The sequence below is a fragment of the Eucyclogobius newberryi genome, unplaced genomic scaffold (assembly GCF_026437365.1).
Source record: "Eucyclogobius newberryi isolate DKJ021-1_F unplaced genomic scaffold, fEucNew1.0.hap1 SCAF_13, whole genome shotgun sequence".
NCBI lineage: Eukaryota > Metazoa > Chordata > Actinopteri > Gobiiformes > Gobiidae > Eucyclogobius > Eucyclogobius newberryi.
Window position 1 is genome coordinate 4,861,045 of NW_027315757.1, and position 23,693 is coordinate 4,884,737.

At 44.3% G+C, this 23,693-nt stretch overlaps 1 protein-coding gene across 1 annotated transcript in view; it reads left to right on the forward strand.

Annotated features, from left to right (window-relative positions):
* The window catches only part of cog1 (component of oligomeric golgi complex 1), a 45,042-nt gene that overhangs the window by 10,556 nt on the left and 10,793 nt on the right, over positions 1-23,693 (forward strand). Inside the window, exons 4-13 of the mRNA XM_072442278.1 lie at positions 2,276-2,449; positions 3,886-4,042; positions 4,225-4,435; positions 4,785-5,115; positions 5,254-5,654; positions 5,737-5,883; positions 5,952-6,113; positions 12,776-12,900; positions 14,275-14,383; positions 23,226-23,332. Coding sequence (XP_072298379.1) covers positions 2,276-2,449; positions 3,886-4,042; positions 4,225-4,435; positions 4,785-5,115; positions 5,254-5,654; positions 5,737-5,883; positions 5,952-6,113; positions 12,776-12,900; positions 14,275-14,383; positions 23,226-23,332 — 1,924 coding nt within the window. The remainder of the gene's footprint in view (positions 1-2,275; positions 2,450-3,885; positions 4,043-4,224; positions 4,436-4,784; positions 5,116-5,253; positions 5,655-5,736; positions 5,884-5,951; positions 6,114-12,775; positions 12,901-14,274; positions 14,384-23,225; positions 23,333-23,693) is intronic.

A 23,693-nucleotide genomic window follows, 5' to 3' on the forward strand; every position in this document is an offset into this window, starting at 1 on the left:
CTGTTTTACTACAACTTTTTCAAGGATTTTAGAGACGAAGGGAAGATTTGAAATAGGTCTGTAGTTTACCAATAGGTCGGGATCTAGATTAGGCTTTTTCAGAAGAGGTTTAATGACTGCATGTTTGAAGGACTGTGGAACATAGCCACTTTCGAGTGAAGTATTTATTATATTAAGAATAGGGTCTATAATTAGGGGGAGAATGTCTTTGAGGAGTCTGCTTGGAATGGGGTCTAGGACACAAGTTGAGCTTTTAGAGGACATAATGGCTGAAGTTATCTCTGCTTGATCAACAGCTGTGAACCTTTCTAAGTTTACAGGTGGATTTATATGGGACGTTAGATTTACAGCTTGGGCTAGTTCAGGGCTAATAGCGGGGGTAATTTCATCTAATTTATCTCTGATTGTTTTTATTTTATTGTTAAAAAATAGGAGGAAATCATCAGAACTGAGTGTAGCTGGGATTGAGGGCTCTACTGCACTGTGACAGTTTTTAGCCTAGCTACAGTGCTGAAAAGAAATGTAGTGTTACTTTTGTTGACTTCTATTAGATTTGAATAATATCTGGTTTGGGCCTCACGCAGAGCCTGCTGATAGGACAGCAGGCAACTTTTCCATGCTTTTAGGGATTCTTCTGTGTGAGAGCGACGAAATAATCCCTCTAACTTTCTAACTCTTTGTTTATGTGAACGCAGTTCTTGGTTGTACCATGGGGAGGCGCGCTTTGGCCTAATGACCTTCTGTTTTAACGGCGCTGCAACATCAAGAGTAGACTTCAGAGAATTCATGGTCAAGTCGACAAATTGATCACTTATACTGGGACTAAAACTATTCTCAGCAGGATCACATGACGTGATCACATGACATGTCACTGAATATTGGCTCTATTATTTCTTTGAATTTTGAGATAGATTTTTCAGATATTGTCCTTTTCATTATAACTTTATTTTGTGGGACTGGATGATAAGAATAAACTGAAAGGTAATTAGGAAATGATCTGATAATATAGGGTTTTGAGGGAAGACAATGAGGTCACTAATCTCTGTTCCATACGTTAGGACAAGATCCAGAGTGTTCTTGTGAGTGTGAGTTGGTTTATTTACATTCTGAGTGAAACCAATGCTGTCTAACAAGGCGCTGAAGGCATTACTGAGAGAGTCATCACTCACGTTCACATGGATATTAAAGTCTCCAGCTATAACTATTTTATCCCAGGCTAACACTAAGTTTGATATAAAGACAGAAAACTCTGTTAAAAACTCTGAGTAGGGACCAGGAGGTCGGTAGATAACTATGAACAAAACTCCTTTTTGGTTTTTCATATTTGGACATGTAATTGACAGCATAAGGCTTTCAAATGAGTGAAATGCATTGTTAGTTTTAGGGCTCATAAGTAGGCTTGAGTGTGAGATCACTGCCACACCACCACCTCGGCCTGTGCTCTTGGCGGTCTGAAAGTTAACATGGGTGGGTGGGGTGGACTCATTTAGTCTGACGTAGTCGTCTTGTTGAAGCCACGTTTCAGTTAGCGCTAGAAGATCTATGTTATAGTCACTAATTAATTCATTAACTAAGAGCGATTTGGAGGAAATTGCTCTAATGTTTAGCAGTCCACATTTTACGTGTTTATTCATTTGTATATTTGTGTCATTTGTGATTGTTATTTTCCTCAAGTTATTTGGTCTGACGCCTGAAATATTTTTTCTGAGATGTGACTTTTTGGCATTATTTGTACGAGGGACACACACAGTCTCTATCTGTCTTGAATCTGAACACTTCACATGTAACAGAACGGGCGAGAGTTCAGCGACAGAGGAGCGTCTGCTGCTCTGCACAAATAAAGTGATAACAGTATTCACATGGCATTCCACATGCTTCAAGAGAGATTATAAGACCTCCACTGTTGGTGTCCTTCGCAGATGTTTATTCCAGACAGTAGTTTAATATGCTCTTCTTATTACATTTGTGGGTGTTACACTATTTCCATCTTACTGTCATGTTGTTAATGCGCCACTTAAGTCTCAACTTTTCAATTGGCTTTACTCCAATAAAATTGCAGACACCATGCTGGACCACACGCAAACTGCTTTTATTTTGCAGTTTTACCACTAACGCCAAGTTTAAAGTCAATAGTTCACATCTTATTCTGTTATGTCACAGCTTTTGGATTATTGTGAAGCTGATTTCCTCTGTGGGGGTTAGGGTTCGAAGGATTTGTCTATATAAACCCTGTAGACATGTGACTGTGTGTCCCTGTTTGTCTGGTGGGGTCTAGGTGCAGGGATCAAAGCCCAAGTGTGCAGCCTGGTCGAGCTTCTGGTCACCACACTGTTCCAGGCCTATGCTGTGTTCTACCTGCCTCCAGAGGGTAGCCCCAAGCCTCTTAACGGAGCTTTGAGCTGCGGCCTCTTGTTCTCCACCATCCAGTGTGTCACCACTCCAGTGCCAGGTGTGATCACACTTTCACATTACTTCCTTGAGTGTTTTAACACAAGTGGGTTTTATTTTTCAGTTACTTTATTTTACATTGATAGACCCAGGAATGACAAAAATATTAACCTCTAAAGATTCTAGGATTGCTTTTGTGTGTATATGTCATTAAATGAAGAAGACGGTGACAATTTTACTCCGAAAATTGTCTGTTAAAACATGTATTTGTAATCAAACATAATTTTAATAACGTGAAAAACAAGATATAGTTTGTTTGTGTTAAAAGCAGGAGGCTGTGGGCGGAGCTTCTGTCTGTTGCTGTTGCAGATGAGGGAAACGAGCATACAAGCGTGAGCGAGTCAGGAAAAAAACTCAATATATTTCAAAATAAATCATGAAATAAAGGAATCGCGCAGGCGTCAAACGTGTCCTGCGTTTACATAGACTTTGAATGTAAACTGGACGCGTTTGACGCGGCGGTTTGAAGACGGCTTTAGAAAAAAAGGGAATATTATCATTAAATGGGGCTGGGAAGCATTTGACAATAGTCCGCCATTATAGTTTACTGTTTACAAGTGAGTGAAAATTTGCTTGCTGCGCGCTGATTGGTTGACGAAATTTGTGTGCTAGGCTCTGATTGTCTGCCGAGCCGTGGTCTGGAGAATGCCGAAGCGACTCGTTTTTTCATCTAGTCGGCCCCCGTACCCCCGGACAAAATTATTTGGACGGGGTGTTTTCAAATCCTATCTAAAAGCCTGCACACCAGCCATCGCAAAATGCCTCTGACATCGATATCTCTTATCTATTGTCTGATGAACTGCTAAATTATCTTATCTTTTGTTCCTGCATTTTAAAGTACTATAAGTTTATAGTATACTTAGCTATTATAATGCCACTGGGCATAAACCTGTTCAGATATAGACAAGGTTTTGTCAACATTACCTTAACTGGTGGATTTTGACTTTTGTGCATTTTATGTTGATGCCGGAGACCAGAGTAACCTGGGGAACCCCACCTAGACACAGAGTTCTACACAGAACATTCTAGCTCTACACAGAAAGACCTTCCTCTTGTATATTTTAAGATAATTGTGTTTCTGGAAAAGGACTCCTGGTCCAGTTGCAACAAATTTTGTGTAAATAAAATGCCCACAGATGGCAGCCCAAAGCACACTTAGGATTGCCACAGTAGCAAGCTACATAATTTTTTTTAAATTAAAACAACGATTCTTCGATGAGCTGGCCCCCTGTCCAAGGTGTACCCTGCCTAAGGCCCAAAGTCACTGAGATAGGGGTCGCGGGTGACTGGAGCCTAACGGAAACAAGTGGCAGAAAATGAATGAACGAAAATTATTTTCAAAACTCAAGCTGCATATTGAAGACTGTTGAAGTTATGTGAAGGAGCTGCATGGATTACCATTTGAGTGTCTTAAATATTCTTTGATTATTTGCTCAGGTGAGACCCGGAGCATCCTGCACGATCACAGCAGTGCGTCAGGCTGGTCCAACCATCTGCCTCCCTCTACTCTCCAATTCCAGCCTACACTCAAGACGCTCGCCCAGCCCATCCAGAGCACCCACCTTCGGCACGCACTGCAGCAATGGATCCACACGTGAGTGCACTGTGTCTGGTGTGAGTGCAGGGCACTGCCGGAGCCTGACGGCCCGGGCGCTGCCGGTGCCTGACGCCTGACGGCCCGGGCGCTGCCGGTGCCTGACGCCTGACGGCCAGGGCGCTGCCGGTGCCTGACGTCCCGAGCGCTGCTGGTGCCCGACCCCTCTCTCCCCCTTTCAGTTGTCAGGATGACATGGCTGTGGGTGTGGCTGCTCTTCTGATGTATGTGAAGAGCCTGAAGGGCCTGTCTTCCATCCGAGACGCCGTGCTGGAGCTGCTGTCCACAGATGCTCTCAGCCAGCACTGGGACACTGTGTGTGCAAGCTTGCTGGAACGTCCCCTCCTGGTGTGGGACCACTTCCTGGAGGAGCTCTTTCTTCACCGGCTTCAGGTCTCACATTTGTATTTTTGTTTTTATTTTAACTGTGCTGACACAGATGAAAATATATTTCTTTATTTGTATCAGAATCAGATTTTGTTTTTTTTTTATCCGGACAGTGTTTTATTGTTTCAAAACCTGCTCCATCTGCATTTATGTAAACACCACAGGTTAAATTGACATGGCCTTCAGTCGGCCTGAATATGCCTCCAGCCATGCACATCTGTCAGCACATATGAGACCAGGCAGTGTTGCCCCTGCTGTTGCAGTGTGCTTTTGAACTCTATACTATGAGCCCTGAACTCAGTGCTGCTGATCGGGTCACTGAGGTTTCACTAACATATTGTCACACATTTGGCAGGCCATTACTAAAGAAGGGACTGAAAGTATCTCCAGCAGCTGTGTGCAGCTTCTCAGCTCGGCTCTTAGCGACCTGGAAGGCTCTTCTGAGGCCCTGGGGTTTCAGTTGGAGGCAGACGTGGCCTCTTTCCTGTGGTCGGAGAGTGCAGGCGATCTCCTGAGTGATGCCGGCTGGGTTAGTGTGTCCCAGAGAGAGCAGCAGCAGCACAGCGGGCTAGCCATGAAGACCCAGGCCCTCACGCCCTGTGTCCAGAGTTTGTGTTCCAGCCTGGACACTCAGCTGAAAGCTCGGCTGGACGACCTGCAGCACTACCTGCTTCCTCAGGACTCAGGTGAATGCTTTCTCTGTCTGCAGTATCACCAAAGATCTGATTTAGCATGTGTTTAAAGGGCTTCAAAAAGGGCAAATCAGGGCTATGAGTATGCATTAAATCCACAAGTGTTGATCCTATAATGTTCTGTTTGGACAGAACCTACCTCTGGAGTGGCTGGAATCCAAAGGAAGGACTGTCCTGCTGAGGAGGCTCTGCGAGAGGGCAGTGTGTCCTGTGTTCGCCACATTCTCCAGTACATCCATACTCGGCTATTGCCTTTCTCCAACCAGGCCCGCCTTGAACAGCTTACTCCTGTTTTGTTCATGGCCCGGCTTTGCCAGTCCATGGCACAGCTGTCTCCCTCTCTAAAGCAGTGCATTCTGGGTAAACAAACTGAGACGCAGCCCACCCCCAAAGGCACACCTAGGCAGAGCAAAGTCCCCCGAGGCAGGCCGGCAGAGACCAGCCCCACACAGGCTCAATGGGCGCTGATCAAGGAGGAGCTACTTAACTGCAGTATGGATGTCTACCGCATCTGGAGCAGTGCACTCTCCAAGGTCAGACATTTAAATACACCACGTGTACATCCTTCCCGGTAGGTTCTTGTACCACAGCAGTGAGTTGATGTTGTGTGGACAGGTGCTGCTGGACAGGTTTGGCACGGCTGTTCTCTCTCAGTCCTCGGGCACTGTCCTGAGCTGCGGCGCCTGCTGGGAGGACCTGGAGATCCAAGAGGAGAATGAATCTGGTTCCAGTATCACGTCCACCATCAGTCTGCCTGCCCAGGTCAGCCGTTCTTCCCAGGTCTTCCTCATCTCTCCTTGACCCCTTCGTGATCTCTCTATGTGTTGCAGCCATCCTGGTTCGTGCAGGCCCTGTTGTTCCGTTTGTGTGTGGAGGTGAACAGAGTGGGGGGCCATGCTGTGCCAAGGGCCACACTTCAGGAGCTGCTGCACATGTGTCTGTCTCAGGCTCTCCATTACTACACACGCCTCACCCAGACAACGCAACAAGACGTACGAGTAAAATAAATAAATTGTATTTTTGTAAAAAGAAATCTGATCATAGAATCATGCAATTTGGCACATAGGTAGATGAAAAGGGAAAGTAAAAAAATGTGATTACGGCAACAACAAAAAGTCAGCCATATTTGATCAAAATTTGCTGAGAACCACTCAGCAGTTGGCCCGAAAAAGCTGAAATTTTGTGAAAATGGTGTTGAGGAGTGGGGCATCAAAAGTTATACAATTTATTTTGATACCTTGCATGGTCTTAGTGCGGCAAAGCCGCAAAATGTAGCTACAATTTCAGAAATTTCCAAAATTTTAAATTTGCTGCCATTTGCACGTACAAAGTTCAAATTGTGTCAAATTTGAATCAGTTTTTTAACCCCTTGCCCTAAACCTACTTGAAGTGAAACCATTTAATTTTGCGCGATAGGCATTTTGGTGATTTTTGAAAACATCTACTTTGTCTTTAACAGTTAAAATTTGGCACAATTCTTCTCCACATCACACGGAACATAAAATCCAGTGGGAACATAACTCTATCTCAAACTGTGCGGTCGTGAAAATGTTGAATGAAGTCGTATAAAGTTGGTACTGTTTGTGGGAGGGTTGATGGAGGCAGCGGATTAGAGTTGTGCTCTTCGCGGAGGGATCAAGCTTTATTTTTTATTTTTCTCCCACAAACTACCCAAATGTAACCCCCTGAATGTTAATGGAAACACATTTGTTTTCTACCAAAAATTAAGGAACAGTGGAAAAAATTGTTTCTTTGTTATCTAAAAAAATTCATGTTGCAAAATGAATTGCTAGCGCCATCTCAAATTTGAAAATACATTACGCCAATGATAGGCCTTTTTTTTGTAGACTTATGTAACTTAGTACAAACATACCTCATGTCATGACAAAGAAAACAACATATTATTACCCCACCCTAAACCCCACAGGGAGTCTGCCATCCATTGTGGGCAGAACCCAATTTTTTCAAATTGTTACTTACACCTCATACTTTATTTTTTTTGTCCATGGATTTTTTGTCTAAAGGTTTAGAAATGTGTCAAAATAAACTACACCCATGTGCGATTAGAGGTAAAACCCTCAGCAGCCCTCAATTAAATTTTTCAATTCAATTTATTTTTGTAACGCCCAAAATCACAACAACAGTTGCCTCTGAGGGCGACAGTGAAAAATATCCAGGCAACATATACTCCTACTACAGATTCCTCACTCTCCTTCCCATCTCTACTCTCACCCAGGGTAAATGGTAAATGGTCACATTTATATAGCGCTTTTCTACCGTCAAGGTACTCAAAGCGCTTTACATCAAGGAACCAGTCACCCATTCACACACACATTCACACCCCAGATATACGCAGACACTGGGGGGCAAGTTGGGTTAAGTGTCTTGCCCATATAGCAAGATCAAGAGTTCTGGTGTCAACATTGATGAACTCTTTACCGCACAAACCTGTGTCCCCGACTCCTGCTACACCAACAAAAGCCCCAACACCCAACCCAAATAGAATTTAAAATGATTAAACAGGATTTATTAGCAGACGACAAACACAAGATAACATAAGACGATCTCTTCACATACTGAATCATATGCAAAAACAGCAAGACAAAGCTGTGATCATTAGTTTGGATGTGGAGAAAGCTATTTAAGGTGCTGAAAAATTTCAAATGGACGACTTCATTGTAAAACATATTGGGGCTTTTTACAATTGTCCAACATCAAGAATTAATATCAATGGCCACCTGATGGATCTGCTGACTCTAGATCTGTGACGCCATACATTCGATTCTGTGAGGACAGCATTATATCATCATACACTAAGATAAGATAAGATAATCCTTTATTGTCCCACATGGGGAAATTTCATTGTTGCAACGCAGGTAGATACAGAGGAAAAGAACAGATAACTTATAGGAAGTTTGAAAAACACTCTCAGTAGAAGATCTCTTATAAACAAAAACTCCTATAGACAAAACTTCCCATTTCCCAACAAGGGATGGCGGGGAAAAATAATAAAGATAAAATATAAATAAATAAATACCATTGCATGTGATCACGACAGTAATTGCACATGAATATGTCGCGACAGTAATTGCACATGGATTGCACATGAATTTCACAGTAATTGCACATGAATCACAACAGTAATTGTACATGAATATGACGGAATTGCACATGGTTAAGTCAGTATTGCGAGTGTTCAGGACTTACAGTGTTTGTTATAAAGTCTGACAGCAGCAGGAAGGAAAGACCTGCGAAACCTCTCCTTCACACAGCGAGGGTGGAGAGTGTCCTGCAGGGGGTGAGACTCATGGTCCAGCATAGATGTAAATCTAGCCAGGACCCTTCTGTCCCCCACCTCCTGCACCGAGTCCAGAGCACAGCCCAGGACGGAGCCGGACTTCTTGATGACTTTGTCCAGCTTCCTCCTCTCCCTCTCTGTGATGCTGCTGCTCCAGCAGGCCACACCGTACAGGAGGGCTGATGCCACCACAGAGTCGTAGAAGGTCTTCAGGAGTGGCCCTGTCACTCTAAAAGACCTGAGTCTCCTCAGGACGTAGAGCCGACTCTGGCTCTCTCTGTACAGTGCGTCTGTGTTATGAGTCCAGTCCAGTTTGTGGTTCAGATGAACACCCAGGTACTTGTATGAGTCCACTCTCTCAATGTGGTCGGTCTGTGAGGTAGTCCAGTATCCACTCTGCCAGGTCATACTCCACACCAGCCGTCTCCAGCTTGTCCCCCCCCCCCCGATGCCAGGCCGGTATGCAAACTGCAGCGGGTCCATGGCTGAGCCCACGGTGGAGCGGAGGTGGTTCAGGACCAGCCGCTCCAGTGTCTTCATCAGGTGGGACGTGAGAGCCACTGGCCTGAAGCTGTTTAGGTCTTTGGCGTGCTGTGTCTTGGGCACAGGTACCAGACAGGAGGTCTTCCAGACCTGTGGTACCACCCTCAGCTTCAGGCCCATGTTGAAGACATGCTCCACAACTCCACACAGTTCATCTGCTCAGGACTTAAGGAGCCTGGCTGATGCCGTCAGGTCCCGCTGCCTTCTTCACATTAATCCTCTTCAGCTCACGCCTCACCTGTGCTGCTGTGACAGTCAGTGGATGGCAGGGTGGATTGTGTGCTGGGGGGGATGGGTGAGTCCAGGCGAAGTGGGGAGCTGATGGTCCGGGGCGGAGAAGTGAAGAGGAACAGATGCAGGCAATTGTCCAGCTGTGCAGGGGGAGGGGTGGGTGACCGATCAAATCTCAAGAAGTGAGCATTTAAATCATTCACCCACTCTGGATCCCCCTCTGTCTGGGCAGGGGGATTTTGAAGCCCGAGATGGTTTTCAGGCTTCTCCACACTCCCTGAATGTTCTTCTGCAGCTGCTCCTCCATCCTCCTCTTGTAGCCGGCTTCCGCCTGCCTGATCTTCCTCCTCAGCTCCTTCTGCACAGCCCTCAACTCCTCCTTGTTCCCTGACCTGAAGGCTCTCTTCTTCTCCTTCAGCAGAGCCTTCAGTTCACGGTTAATCCATGGTTTGTTGTTTGGAAAACACCGCACCGTCCGGGAGGGAACAGTGTTCTCAAAACAGAAGTTGATGTAGTCCGTGATGCACTAAAGTCACTTTCAACAATGACAAACCCTGGTTTACACCTTCACTGAGGCAGAAGGAGGCAGCGCACAGAGCCGGCGATAGAGAGCACTGCAAAGATGCAAAGTACGGATTTAGCAGGGAGGTGTCGAGAGCTAGATCTAATACGCGTCTGAAGCAGCAGTCCTCCAACAACAACCTGTGTGGAGCGGGCTCCAGCTTCTCCCCAACTACAAGCCCAGAGCCCCCCCCCCCTTCTGCAGATGACAGAAAATTGGCCCAGCAACTCAACTCCTACTGTAGACTTGACACCCCCTCCCCCACCGTGGCCAACTCTGCAAACCCAACCTCAGTCCCCCCCAACTCCTCCACCCTCTCTCAGTTCAGGAACAGGATGTATGCAGAGTATTTCGGAAATCCAACCCTCGAAAAGCTTCTGGACCAGACGGTGTCACTCCGGCCACCTTAAGACACTGTGCATGCGAGCTAGCCCCTGTCTTCACTGGCATTTTTAACACCGCCCTGGAGTCATGCCATGTCCCAGCCTGCTTCAAGTCGTCCATTACTGTCCCTGTCCCCAAGAAGCCCCGGATCACTGGACTTAATGACTACAGACCTGTGGCGCTGACGTCTGTAGTCATGAAGTCATTTGAACGCCTGGTCCTCCCCCACCTCAAGTCCTTCACCTCCCCCCTGCTGGACCCCCTGCAGTTCGCCTACAGAGCCAATAGGTCTGTGGATGACGCAATCAACCTGGCATTCCACTTCTCCCTGCAGCATCTGGACTCCCCGGAAACCTATGCCAGAATCCTGTTTGGGACTTCAGCTCTGCATTCAACACCATCCTCCCTCCAGAACAAGCTCTCCCAGCTCAACGTGCCTGATTCCACCTGCAGGTGGATCACTGACTTCCTGACGGATCGGAGGCTGGGGAAGAATGTCTTAGACATGCGGACTATCAGCTCAGGAGCTCCACAGGGCTTTGTACTTCCCCGCTGCTCTTCTCCCTGTGTACAAACTGCTGCACCTCCAGCCACGACTCTGTAAAACTAATTAAGCTTAAGGACAACACCACCCTCATCGGGCTCATCTCGGACGGGGATGAGTCCATCTACAGGAAGGAGGGGGACCGGCTGGTGTCCTGGTGCAGCGGCAACAACCTGGAGTTCAACGCCCAGAAGACAGTGGAGATGATGGTGCAGTTCTACACGGCCATCATTGAGTCCATCCTCACCTCCTCTATCACTGTGTGGTACGCTGGAGCCACAGCCAGGGACAAACAGAGACTGCAGCGCATTGTGCGCTCTGCTGAGAAGGTGATCGGCCGTGGACTTAAATCTCTACAGGACCTGTGCGTCTCCAGGGCTCTGGGACGTGCAGGTCGGATCACCCTGGACACGGACTATTTGAGCCACTCCCCTCAGGCAGGAGGCTACGGTCCATCCGGACCAGAACCTCCCACCACAAGAACAGTTTCTTTCCCTCTGCCGTTGTACTCATGAACAATGCCTAAGCACTTTGCACTCACTACACTGTTCACTTCTTATTGCACTAGATATTTTATTGTCCATATCAAGCCTATTTTTAACTTTATTTTAACTTTACTTACTTTACTTTGTATTCATTGTTCAATGTTTTGTTGTTTGTGTTGCATCGAATCACCAGGACAAGTTCTTATGTAACACAGTTATGTGTTACACATAGTTAGTGTGTAACAAAGTTATTGTCGTGAGATTAGCGAGACGTGGCGCTCGTCAAAGCCCGTCTTCGCCTCTGCTCTCCCGGTGGCTCCTCCCGCTCCCCCGTTTTCAGACGCGAGCAGCAGCAGCAGCGTGACCTCGTCAAGTCAACACAGCATCCTACGTTGTGTCATGCCGTTGTTGACGATCGATTGACGAGTGATCAGTGCTTTTTTAGGCGCTTTGGTTAAACAATGAACACTAATTTTTATATCGCAAAAACTGCGATACACGAAAACCTTTTTCTGACAAATGCATCGCATTTGGGAGAAATTGCGTCTCTTATTCTGAGCCCTGGTGTGGTCCTACTATCAACAATTGTGGAGAAAAATTATACCCCTCTTTTTACTACTATTAGAAAATCTTGAAACATTTAATCCCATACTTAAGTCTAAATCAAAGGATTGAAACCATAAAAAAAATTATGTTTTGCCCAGATTTCTTTACCTGTTCCATACTCTGCCAGTCTCCATCCCAAACCGGCTGTTTGATGAATGGAATAAAACAATTTCAAGACTTGTATGGCAAGGAAAAAAAACATATCCCATTCAAAACTCTACAGCTATCAAAAAGAAAAGGAAAAATTACTTTAGATCAGCTTAACTCAGAGCATTGCTATACCGGTGTGACTCAGAATGTGATGCCCAGTGGCAAAATATTGAGACTGGTGTTATGCCAGGGGTGCCTGTATAGGCCTTACTGGCAGATGACAGACGGTTGAGCTTTTTAGAGGAAGTTGGGAATCCCTGAGTAAAATCTGTGCTTAGAACATAGAAAGAACTTATTAAAACACAGAACCTAATCAAATATGTAAAATCCTAAATTGGGTGGCATATGACCAAGGCTTTGCAGCTTATAGCACAGATTTGAGATTTGAACTTTGGATAACAAAAGGTATAACATTGTTTCATCAAATTGTAAGAGATAATCACATTAAAATGTTGACGTATAAACAGTATATCAAATTCAATAGCTTATATATTAAAAATAATTCAAATTACTATTTTAAAGGGGGCTTGGGGTAGGAAGAACCATTGAGCATTTCTTCTTGGGGCACGCAAATGGCTAGCAGCGGGCCTGCTTGAAAAACATGCAGGCCTGTCCAAGTACTTCTCAAAATTTTAAATAAACAAACGCAAACAAAAAACTGGGGACGAGTGGCACAAAGGTTAATTCTTCACTCCTAGGTTAAATTCCCTGGGAGGGGCCTTTCTGTGTGGCCTTTTCATGTTCTCCTCATATCAGGATACTCAGGTTTTAGTGGCAGGAGAAACCAATCATTTCATAGGTGGTTGAATTGAGCCATTATCTTTCTCTTTTTTTTTTTTTCCTCCACACAGGACAGCATCTATCCTATGACTCAGAACAGAGCCCTGCAGCTGCTGTTCGACCTGCGCTACCTCTCCAGCACACTAGGCGGCAAAGTGGAGGAGGGCAGGTCCCCACAGTCTAAGCATGAGCCCAGGTTTGACACACTGGCATTCACCACCAACTGCGTTTACATAACCTAACATTTTTAATGCACATTTTCAAGTATTGTATAAATTGCGGGAGATTGGAAGGCCTTTGGGTGGATTTTCATATTTTTTTTCTTAAAAATATATATATATATATTTGGCCCGTAGGCTTTATTAGACAGAAAAGACAGAGTCAAATTGGAGATGAGAGAGAAAGGAGGACATGTAGTAAATTATCGGAGTTGGGATTCGAACTTGCCGGCTGCACTTGGACCCTGGGATACGTATGCTGTGCCTTAAGAGTCCCATAACATGCAAAATCGACTTTTCAGAGCTTTTAACCTTCTTACATTGCTATTTGTGCTTCATATATGTACCCAGAGTGTTTTTTTTATTGATTCCCGCAGTGTTTAGCTATATTACAGACTATCTCCTTTCCTCGAATCTCCAAACTGACGGGCGGTGGGGCAAGACCGCGTCATAAGGGCAAGCACGCATCATCATCCCCCCCTCACCCTCCCCCTCCCCCCTCTACACCCTCCTCCCGCCTCCCGTTTGCGGGTTGTGAGCGGGGTCCAAGGTCTGGGTGATATTTCTTAACTATTATGTTAAGGGTGTTGCACAACCCTTATTATTATCAAATATACACTTAGGATAGACTACGAAACGTGAAAAAAAGCATGATATGGCACCTTTAACCACTCGACTGCTGGCCAGCACTAAGGTGGATTTTCATATGCACGTAACAGAAATTTTGAAAAGTGCAAACCTAATTAATTGCATAAAGTCATGAATCGAATAGTAAAATTAATGTGACCGTGGCGCCACGTTTTGACACTTTGGGGCATTTCGGGCCGCTTCGATTAATTAGCTGAATGCCTTTCCAAGTAGACAGCCTTGTTCGCAGGTCATCAAAATATTACAAATGTTTTTTTAATAAATGAAATCCAAATTTTAGGTCGATCTCAGCAATTCACAAAAAGACATTTATTTATTAATTGCCAGTTTGCGTCGCTGTGAGATGTGGCTAAAGACACAACTTCTGGCTTATAATTTTTCTGCATTTATTCAATTTCTTTGCGTCTCTACGCTACATTGCGGCACCTCTTTATGAAATTCTTTGTGCAAGAAATATACACGTGTGTGTGTATATATATATATATATATATATATATATATATATATATATATATATATATATATATATATATATATATATATATATATATATATATATATATATATATATATATATATATATATATATATATATATATATATATATATATATATCTATATATATATCTATATATCTATATATATATATATATATAAACTTTTCTCATAACAGCAGCAGTAGTGATGTTTTTTGTCATTCCCAGGATGCAGGAGGCGTGTGATTGGCTGGAGAGTTTCATTGATCCCTTTGACCTGGATGTGTTTACTCCACACATGAACGCCAACCTGGGCCACCTGTCCCAACGAACCTCGGTAACTCTTAGCACTGGTGTGTTGTGTGTGATGTTTTTGCTCTGAAGGTACTTTTTCAGGTTTTAATATTGACTTCACATCCAATTAGGAATGTTACAATACAAAATGTTTGTTACTATTATGGAGCTAAACAGTCCTGAAGTTTGAAGTTCAGTTTTTCCACAGTTTGAACCAGTCTCATTGGAATGGTATTCATGGGTTTTAGTCGTGCGACTCATTTGTTGTCACTGCCATGTGGAAGATGTCACTGCATGCTGTTGTCGGTGTAATCCCTCATTCGTCCAGGCGTGTTCCATAGTAGAAAAAGCTTCAGTTGTAGTCATCTGGACTCAGTTTGAAAAAGTAGACGTTTCGACTCTCATCCAAGAGTCATTGTCAATAACAGAATTTAGGTCGAGAACTCCGATATTAATACTGTTCTGTGGTAAGACCCGCCCATTGGGAGGAGCCTTCCTGAAGTAGAAAGAGTTGTTGGTTTCAACAGAAACTCCCCCCTTGTATCTACCGAGCTAGCCTATTCAGAATCTTAATGGGCTGTTAAAACCTCTTTGTCTTAGTGAGACCCTGGCTCAACCACCCTGAGTACCTGATTAGCATTTGAATGCCCTGGTCCTTTACCTTTCCAGGGGTTCAGTAACCCATTATAGATAACAGGAAGATTAAACCTAAGCCCTCCATTTCTGTTTAAAGAAGGTCTTTCTTTTTTAACAAAAATAGCTTCCTTGACTCCTCTTTCAAACCATCTTTTCTCCCTGCTTAAAACCTTCACCTCACCGTCTTCAAACGAGTGATTAGAGGCTTCAAGATGGAGATGCACGGCACTCTGTGGACCTGAACTAGTATTTCTTCTGTGCTGATAAAGCCTCTTGTGTAGAGGCTGTTTCGTCTCACCTATGTAACGTTCTTTACAGCTTTCTTCACTGCATTGGATCGAATAAACTACATTGCTCTGTTTTTGAGTCGGCAACTTGTCCTTTGGGTGAACCAGTTTTTGTCTTAAAGTGTTGCCTGGTTTAAAATAAACAGGGACTTCGTGTTGTCTAAAAATTCTCTGCAGTTTTTCCGACAGGCCAGACACATAAGGGATAGAAACACCCTTCCTTCTCTGTTCAGTTTCCCTTTTGTCCTGCTTCTTGGTTCTCTTCACTCTGTTGAGAGCCCAAGCGGGGTAACCACAGGCTGAGAGGGCATTACGGACATGTTTTTCCTCTTTCTTCTTGCCCTCTGAGCTGGTGGGCACACCTTGAGCTCTGTGTTGTAAGGTTCTGATCACACCCAGCTTGTGCTGTAGTGGGTGGTTGGAACCAAAGAGCAGATACTGGTCCGTGTGTGTAGGTTTCCTATATACTTCTATTTGGAGTTTCCCGTCCTCTCCTCTGATCGTGGCACAATCAAGAAAGGCCAAGCGATTCTCCTTAGCGTCTTCTCTTGTAAACCTGATATGTGGGTCCACAGCATTGATGTGATCAGAGAAGGTTTCCAGCTCTTGTTTCTTGATTGTTACAAAAGTATCATCGACATAGCGGAGCCACAGTTTTGGGGCTATGCCTGAGAATGAGGACAGTGCCTTCTTCTCAAAGTGCTCCATGTACAGGTTGGCCACTATGGGAGAGACGGGCGAGCCCATGGCACAGCCATGAATCTGTCTGTAAAATTGTCCCCGGAATTGAAAGTAAGTGGTGTTCAGACAGATGTCCAACAGTTTACATATGTGTTCAGGTGTCAGTTTGGTCCTTTCCTGTAGGGTGGTGTCTTCCTGCAGTCTGGTCCTCACTGCTGCTACTGCATCAGTGGTCGGGATGCAGGTGAACAGGGACACCACATCATAGAAACCATGAGGTCATCTGGGTCCAGTTGGAGCTGTTGCATATTTCCGCTGTTCAATAGTCTTGGTTGATAGTTCAAGAAGTTAAGGGCTTTGATCCTTATCTACAGAAGCAGATCTACCCGAGCCCTCAAAGATTGCCTCTTTAACTCCTCTTTCAAACCATCTTTTTCCCTGCTTAGAATTTTCACCTCACTGTCGGCGCTGTGTGGTCCTGAACTCGAGTGTCTTCTGTGCTGTTAAAGCCTCTTTTGAAGTGGCTTTTTAGTCTCTCCTATGTACCGCTCTTTACAATTTTCTTTACTGCATTGGCTAGAATAAACTACATTGCTCTGTTTTTGTGTCGGCATCTTGTCCTTAGGGTAAACCAGTTTTTGTATTGAAGTGTTGCCTGGTTTAAAATAAACAGGGATTTCATGTTGTCTAAAAATTCTTTGCAATTTTTCAGACAGTCCTGACGCATAAGGGATAAAAACACACTTCCTTCTCTTTTCCGTTTCCCTTTTGTCCCTTTTGTGAGAATCTCACGTCTTCTATGATTGGCCGAAACCTCATGTGGGGTTTGTTTTGGTTCTTCTTCCAGGCAGTGCGTAGGCACGTCACTAGAGCGAAATCTCTTGATTGATTGCTGCACCGCAACTTGCCACAAAAAAAGCGTTTCCAACGTTTCTGCGCTCGCCGCGCCCACACCGCTCCCCGCGCTTGGCACGGTGGCACCCGCCCCCGCTCGTCCCACCCGCCCTGCTCCCCGTGCTGGCCACGGCGGCACTCGCCGCATCCGCCGCGCTCCCCGCACCGTTTTATGGATGGTTTATTTTCTCCCCATGTCAAAACGGATGGCGGGCAATTTTGATTTATCATGTTAGTGATGGCGGGGGCGCCATCACTGAATGTACATAGAGAGACCCCTGCTGCTTGTCCTGATCATGCCGTGTCTCCCTTCACATAACGTGTCATTTGTGGAGTTCACCCGCTCGAGCTGATCCAGCGGTGTCTCCCTTCACATAGTGGGTCATTTCCCTGACCCCACTGCGCCTCTCTTACCGGGGTACAGGTTTTGTGTTATAGAGTCGCTAGTGGCGTTCCGCTCGACAAGACTCCATTGGGCTCCTGTCATATCATGCTGGAGTCCCTGTGTTAGCGGTCCTACCTGGCTTCTCTACAGCCTGACGATGGGCATGATCTCTGCCCTTCTTGTCTTGGAGTGGATCATCTTCGGGAAGCACTCTCCGATGATGCTTGCTCCAACTGTTCGGTTATGCCCTGACCTGTGGCTGCTTTCGAAGACGCTTCAGACTGGTTGTTTGTTGCGCCTCCAAGTCAATTACCGGTTAGGCCAGACTGGCGGCCGCAAACGGCCGTCCACGGCTACTCAAGGTGAGGGCCCCCCATTTAACGGACCGTTATCTAGAATGATGCCAGTCGAGTGGTGGCACGGCAGGAGGGGCATGACACAGCCTCAGCGTATGATGACGTCATATCTGTGGCTGCTTCAGACACGCAGTTTCAGCTGGAGTCTGACCTTCTGAGCTCCGGAGTTTCTGAATCAGTGTCATCACTGTCGGCCAGTGAGCCAGTCACAGCTGCCATACGGACGGCACTTTCCCGCTTGAAGCTGGATGTTCCACGGGATGAGGCAGAGCCCTCTAGCTCCTTCTTTCGGCTCCAGGCTGCAGCGTCCGACTTTGCAGTTCCTCCCTCTGAGGAATACATTAAGGAACTGCATGCCTGTTGGACAGGCATATTTTTCATGGCCTACTTCGAAATATATCACATGCCCCACGCTGGTGGCCCCATCCTTTGTACTGTTCATTTCTCTGTGTTTTGCATCTTCCTTAAGAGTACTTCTGATTCTCTTGGTGTTCTGATCATGTTTTTTACCTTCAAAATTCACCAGAAGAGCCGCCGGAAAAGACAACCCATGTCTCAGTTTTCTCCTCCCGAGTTCCTCACAGATGTGGTGGAACTTTTGCCGTTGTTGACCAACCTCTTAAGGAATATCTGGTGCAAAGAAGACATGCTTGCCTTTGTACTGGAGGTCTCCTATAACTTTTGCAGCTCTCAATACACGTTCCTTCACACGATTGTTAAGAAACCTCTTTATCAGGCCTCGTGGTTTATCAGCTGCTGGTCTTGGTTTGCCCAGGTGATGTGCTCTTTCGATTGCGATGGGAGGGACTTCTACTCCTGAGCCATCCAGGAGCTCAGGAATAATCTCCTAAAACCTTTCTGTATGCTTTCCTTCTTCTCCTTTTTCTACGCCCACAAGGCTCTGGTTATTTCGACGTGTTCTGGACTCCAAATCCAGGATCCTATTATCCTTATTGTTGTTCTCAGACTCCAGCATTGTCACCCTGGCCCGCAGCACCTCCATCTTGGCCCTTACTGTCTGCAGATCTTCTGCATTATCTGAAACACGCTGTTCGAATTTATCCGGTTACTCCCTCTGCTTTCAGCTGGGTGGCTACTGCTGTAGATAAGGCTGGGCCCATGGCAGCTAACAACTCTGCTCTAAGAGACTCCATGGCACGCTGCACATCTTAAGCCATATCTGATGATTAGTTATATTCTCTCCCCCTTCCGATGCAGAGACGTCGCGAGAATCTCCATCTGGGCCGGCAGGACCAAGTTTGTCCAGCTCTCCGTTTTAGGTTTGCATAGCCTTGTTAGCGTTGTTAGTTTGCGATGCGGGCTGTTTTCCAAAGGGGTTGTGGACTGTCAGATTTGTTTGTTTTGGTCCCGTAGTGTTACCAGACTTGTGCCTTCCTCGTTTATGCATCCCTTGTTCGTATTCTTTGGTTTTAGGTGGGTCAAACAATTATTCATTTTTATAGCTGCCATTTGGGATGAGAAAATACGAAGAGGTTGTTGTAAAGAGGAGGCTCTTAAGATTGTTATGCAGCTGATTAACTGTTAGTTCACCTTTGCTTGTGTAGACAAGTTTGGATGGTATCACATGTTTGTTGCACCTTTTTGTTTCCACAAAGGTCAGCTTCTGCCTGAGGAGTTCCTCTGCCAGGCATGAGGAGGTAAAAAACTTGTTGCTGGTGACTTTTTAACTTTGTTGGCCCTGAGTCAACTCACAGGTCAATTGTGTGCCTTTGATATATCCTGTCTATTGTGCATCTTTAGTTTTAGTTTCATTTTCAGTTCTTACATTGAGCTCTCATCCTCCTCTTCATTTTGGTTACTGAGCTCCTCTTCAATCGACTGCATAAAAACCTCAAGAGCCTCCTCTTTACTACAACTTCTAATCAATTTCTTATCCAAAATGGCTGCAGTGTATATGACCAAAAGTAATTTGTCTTTATTTACACTTTGATACATCTAAACATAATGGCCACCTTTGTGATGGCCAAGAGAAGTTAAGTTAAATGTTTATCTTTGAGGTTGACTTGTTTTGACACTCGCCTCTGAACAGACCTTTGTGTTCAGACACGGACAAGGGGGCAGTCACAGGGTGACAGTGTCTGTGCTGGACTCACAATTTTTACCTTTAGATCAACACAATCAGACCATTTCTATTGGAATATATCCTATAATGTTTCAGTTAAATAATGAGTTTATATTGGAAGTCAATAGAGGTATACAGTTTTTTGTATATACCATATTTTTCGGACTATAAGTCGCACTGGCCAAAAAATGCAAAATAGAGAAGAAAAAACATATAATTGCACTGGAGTATGAAATGCGGTTACAAGTGTGAAAATCACAAATAATATCAAATATAAGTTGCTCCGGAGTAATGTATTTAAGTATAAGTATAGATATAAGTATAAGTCGTACCCCGGCCAAAACAATGCAAAAAGGTGCGACTTATAGTCCGGAAAATACGGTACACATCTCCCATTCAAAACACAGTAACGCACCAAAAAATTGTTTGCATGAAATATTGATATATACCAGGGTCTAATAAATTTAGCTCAAGTTGTCCACTTAACACTTGGAAAAATGTCGTCTTTTTTTTCATACTTGGGGTTTACTTTTAAGGAAATAACCTTATAAAATAAAATAAAAATGGACCATATATATAAAGTTTATTTCATGTATGCTTAGAATATAAGTAGATAAAGAGATCTGAGTTTTGAAGGTAGGCACAAATACTAATTGATTTACCCTCGAGGGTTGAGCTACACGCCCATCTTATCAAACACATGGAGGAAGACTGGCTCGGATTGACAGCTTTTCCCCCCTCTTTTTTCATTTATCCCCGCTCGCTCTCTGTGTGTCATCATTCTGCTCTCCTCTGCTTTAGCTGCTGCCTCTGTGTTTCAATACGGTGAAGTCTAGAGCAGTGTACAGCCCATAGAACTGGTCTACTGAAGCAAAAGCTGACTGAATGTTTATATTCACCATCTCTCTGGTCAAGTCAGATGTGAGACTTTTCAAAAGAGAAAATAAACTTGTTTTATCACTGTCAATCATGCAAAGTCTATATTAGGTCATAAGTATTATTCCAGTCCACACACCCATTTTCCACATCACATGCTGCAACAAGCCTGCTTATAGACTTTCTTTCTTTCTGCGTTGGGCGCCACAAGACGCAAAGTGAGCCGAGGCCTGTTGGCAAAGGCTGGGCCCCGGATTGGATCGCTTAGTGAGACATGCACAGTACTCAGACACAGAGCAGTGCCCTGCATTTGCCACTGGACAAATTTCACCTCATATCAGTGTTTGTTGATCAGCTGAGTGATTTTCAATTCGATTTCAATGTATTTTGTAACGCCCAAAATCCCAACAGCGGTTGCTTCGGAGGGCGACAGTGAAAAACAGATTACGCAATGTTCATAGGGACTTGGCAATGTTTCAGCAACCCGTTTCCTTAGACAAAATTTCAATGTCCCAGGGTCCCCTGTCCTTAGGCTTAGTGTAGACCCTCCTTCTCGGCCAGGAAAAAAAATAAAACCTCCTTTGAAAAAGTATAACCCTGGAGGAGTTCCACAGTGAAGGAGAGATCCGACACCCTCAGACGGATAGGCGAACGCGAGATAGACAGTGGAGCTGAAGCCATTCAAGGAGAACCAGTTCCTCAGGAGGAGAACCAGTTCTTCCAGGCAGATGAAGAACCATTCATATGGAGTAGAGACCGCTTCTCCAGGGACTCGAGGAGCATCTGGGTCCAGAGGTCATCGATGTGCCTGTTCCACTCCCGGCAAGGGAGTGGGAGAAGAAGAAGAAAAGACAATTAACAGATTGCAAGTTAAATTAAATATTACATATTGTTTGATAGAATAAGTTGTCAGAATCGGAGGATAGTGCTCAAGGTGCCATACTTCCCCCAACATATTTGCTCCTAGGGCAGCGTAGTAGCGAAACACATTTCTCACATTTTAAAATTGGGTAATTCCCTCTACCAGTGGGGGGTGCAGCACTGTTATTTAACCATTCATACAGACATCTTCAGCACTGATTAAAGCACAGCCTGTGTGTTTATGTTGTGTTCAGGTGTCTTTAATGGGGTGTGTGTGGCATTCAGATTCTGAAATGCGTGTTTGTGTTGGGGTCAGTTGTTTAACCTGTTACCCACCCACCTGTCCGCCGGCGAACATTTTCTATATCTCAAATATTCTCTTACATCATCACTTTTATTTCCGTGGTCAATACCAGCAAGCTATACATCATTTTAAAGATTATTTTCTCAACAAAACGAATATGTCATTGATTTACATTGAATAATATGCACCAAGAAGCAATTGCCAATAGTTTGTGAGAAAATCTCAACTTTTACAAACGCATGTCCTACCTGTTTGCTGTTTATGATGGACGAAACGGCTTTAATTCTGTACATCTTTGTACTCAGTCTGTCCGTTAGGAACCATTGGAAAAACAATATCCACTTGTATTTTTCCTGAAGTTATCCGATTTCGAGATATTGTCAAGTAAACAAACTTTTCTTCGTTTCTCGCCGGACGAGAATGCGCTTGTCCGGCGCATTTCTCCGTCCATAACAAATGACCTGTTTGACCTATAAAATAATGTTGGATATCCTTCTTTTCTTTAGACTGTTACCTACAGAATGAGACCATCCACGAATCTTTCTGTCCACGGGTTTGTTTGCTACAGCCTCCGCAAAAAAAAATGCGCCGCTTGCGACGCACATGGATTAGTCTGTTTACATCTAAATAGCGCCGCGTGCGAATGACGTAGCTGAGATTGATTGACATATTATTCTAGCCAATGAAAATAGCTTCAGAAAGAGAGGCGGGACAAAGGGCTTATTGACACAGAATATTCTGTATTATCGTGCGTAAGGCTCCGGGAAGGCTGTAAAGAGCCAGATTTCTCGGCAGGATTTTGCGCATAACGTTTTCTGATTTTATTAGCCTTTTGGACGTGCATATTGTTAGATATATGTATTATTATACCAATACAAAAATAAAATAAAAATATTATAATTTTTTTTTTTTTTTTTTTAACCTCTATATGGGAAATTCATGGGTAAACTCATATTTACGCATTTTCACATTTTTTTTTTAGCAGTTATAATTGCTATTAGTGGCCTACAAAACATCAAAATGTATGTTTTATGATCATAGAGGAGCTAAAATTGTAATAAAACAGTTTGGCACAGTTGGCACATATTTGGATCACTTGTTCCAAATATACTTTTTGATACAAAAAGGTCAACAGCACGAAAAGGCCTGTTCCTAGAGATCTGAAACTTTACACAGTTGTTGTCAACAAGATAAAAAGCATGTACAGTGAACAGCATATGCACACAATGAAGTATGTCATGCTCAGGACCATTACAAATTAACAATATTCAGGCGAGACTAAAAAAGGATGTTTTGTTTATGTTTGGGCCTCTGTAGTGTAAGTTCTGAAGCCCTGACAATGTCATGTGCACATCTGCAGAAACTAGAAGGCCTAAGCTTTCTAATGATGCATCACACTTGCATGTGGAACATAAGATCCTCTTTTAATAAGCAATGCCATTTGGGTATATCCAACCATTGTGCACAGGGCGAAAATAGGTGGATGGTAACAGGTTAACAGGCTGTGTGTTGTTGTGTTCAGGTTTTGCTGGGGATTCTCACTGGCCCGGAGAAGCAGTACACGTCCAGGAACTCTGTTCACACCCAGGAGGCGTCAAACATTCTGCCCCTGACCTGCACTACTGTCAGGTCAGTCTGCTCATCTGAACCCAGGGGAAATCTTTCTACTCAACGAAATCACACAGTTTATTGCAATCAGAATAGGTTTATTGCCATTGTCAATGAACAAAATTCAAAAACATAGGTCCTTGTCTTGGTGATCGATGCAACACAAAACAATAAAACAATGAATAACTCATAACAATAAGCAGAAAATAGGCTTAATATGTACACAAATGTACAGTTGTACAGATATACATATGTTGTGCAGAAAGTGAACAGTGCAGTGAGTGATTCAATTATGGTGACAGTGTTTAAGAAGTGTTCAACAGCAGAGGGAAAGAAACTGTTCTTGTGGCGGGAGGTTCTGGTCCGGATGGACCGTAGCCTG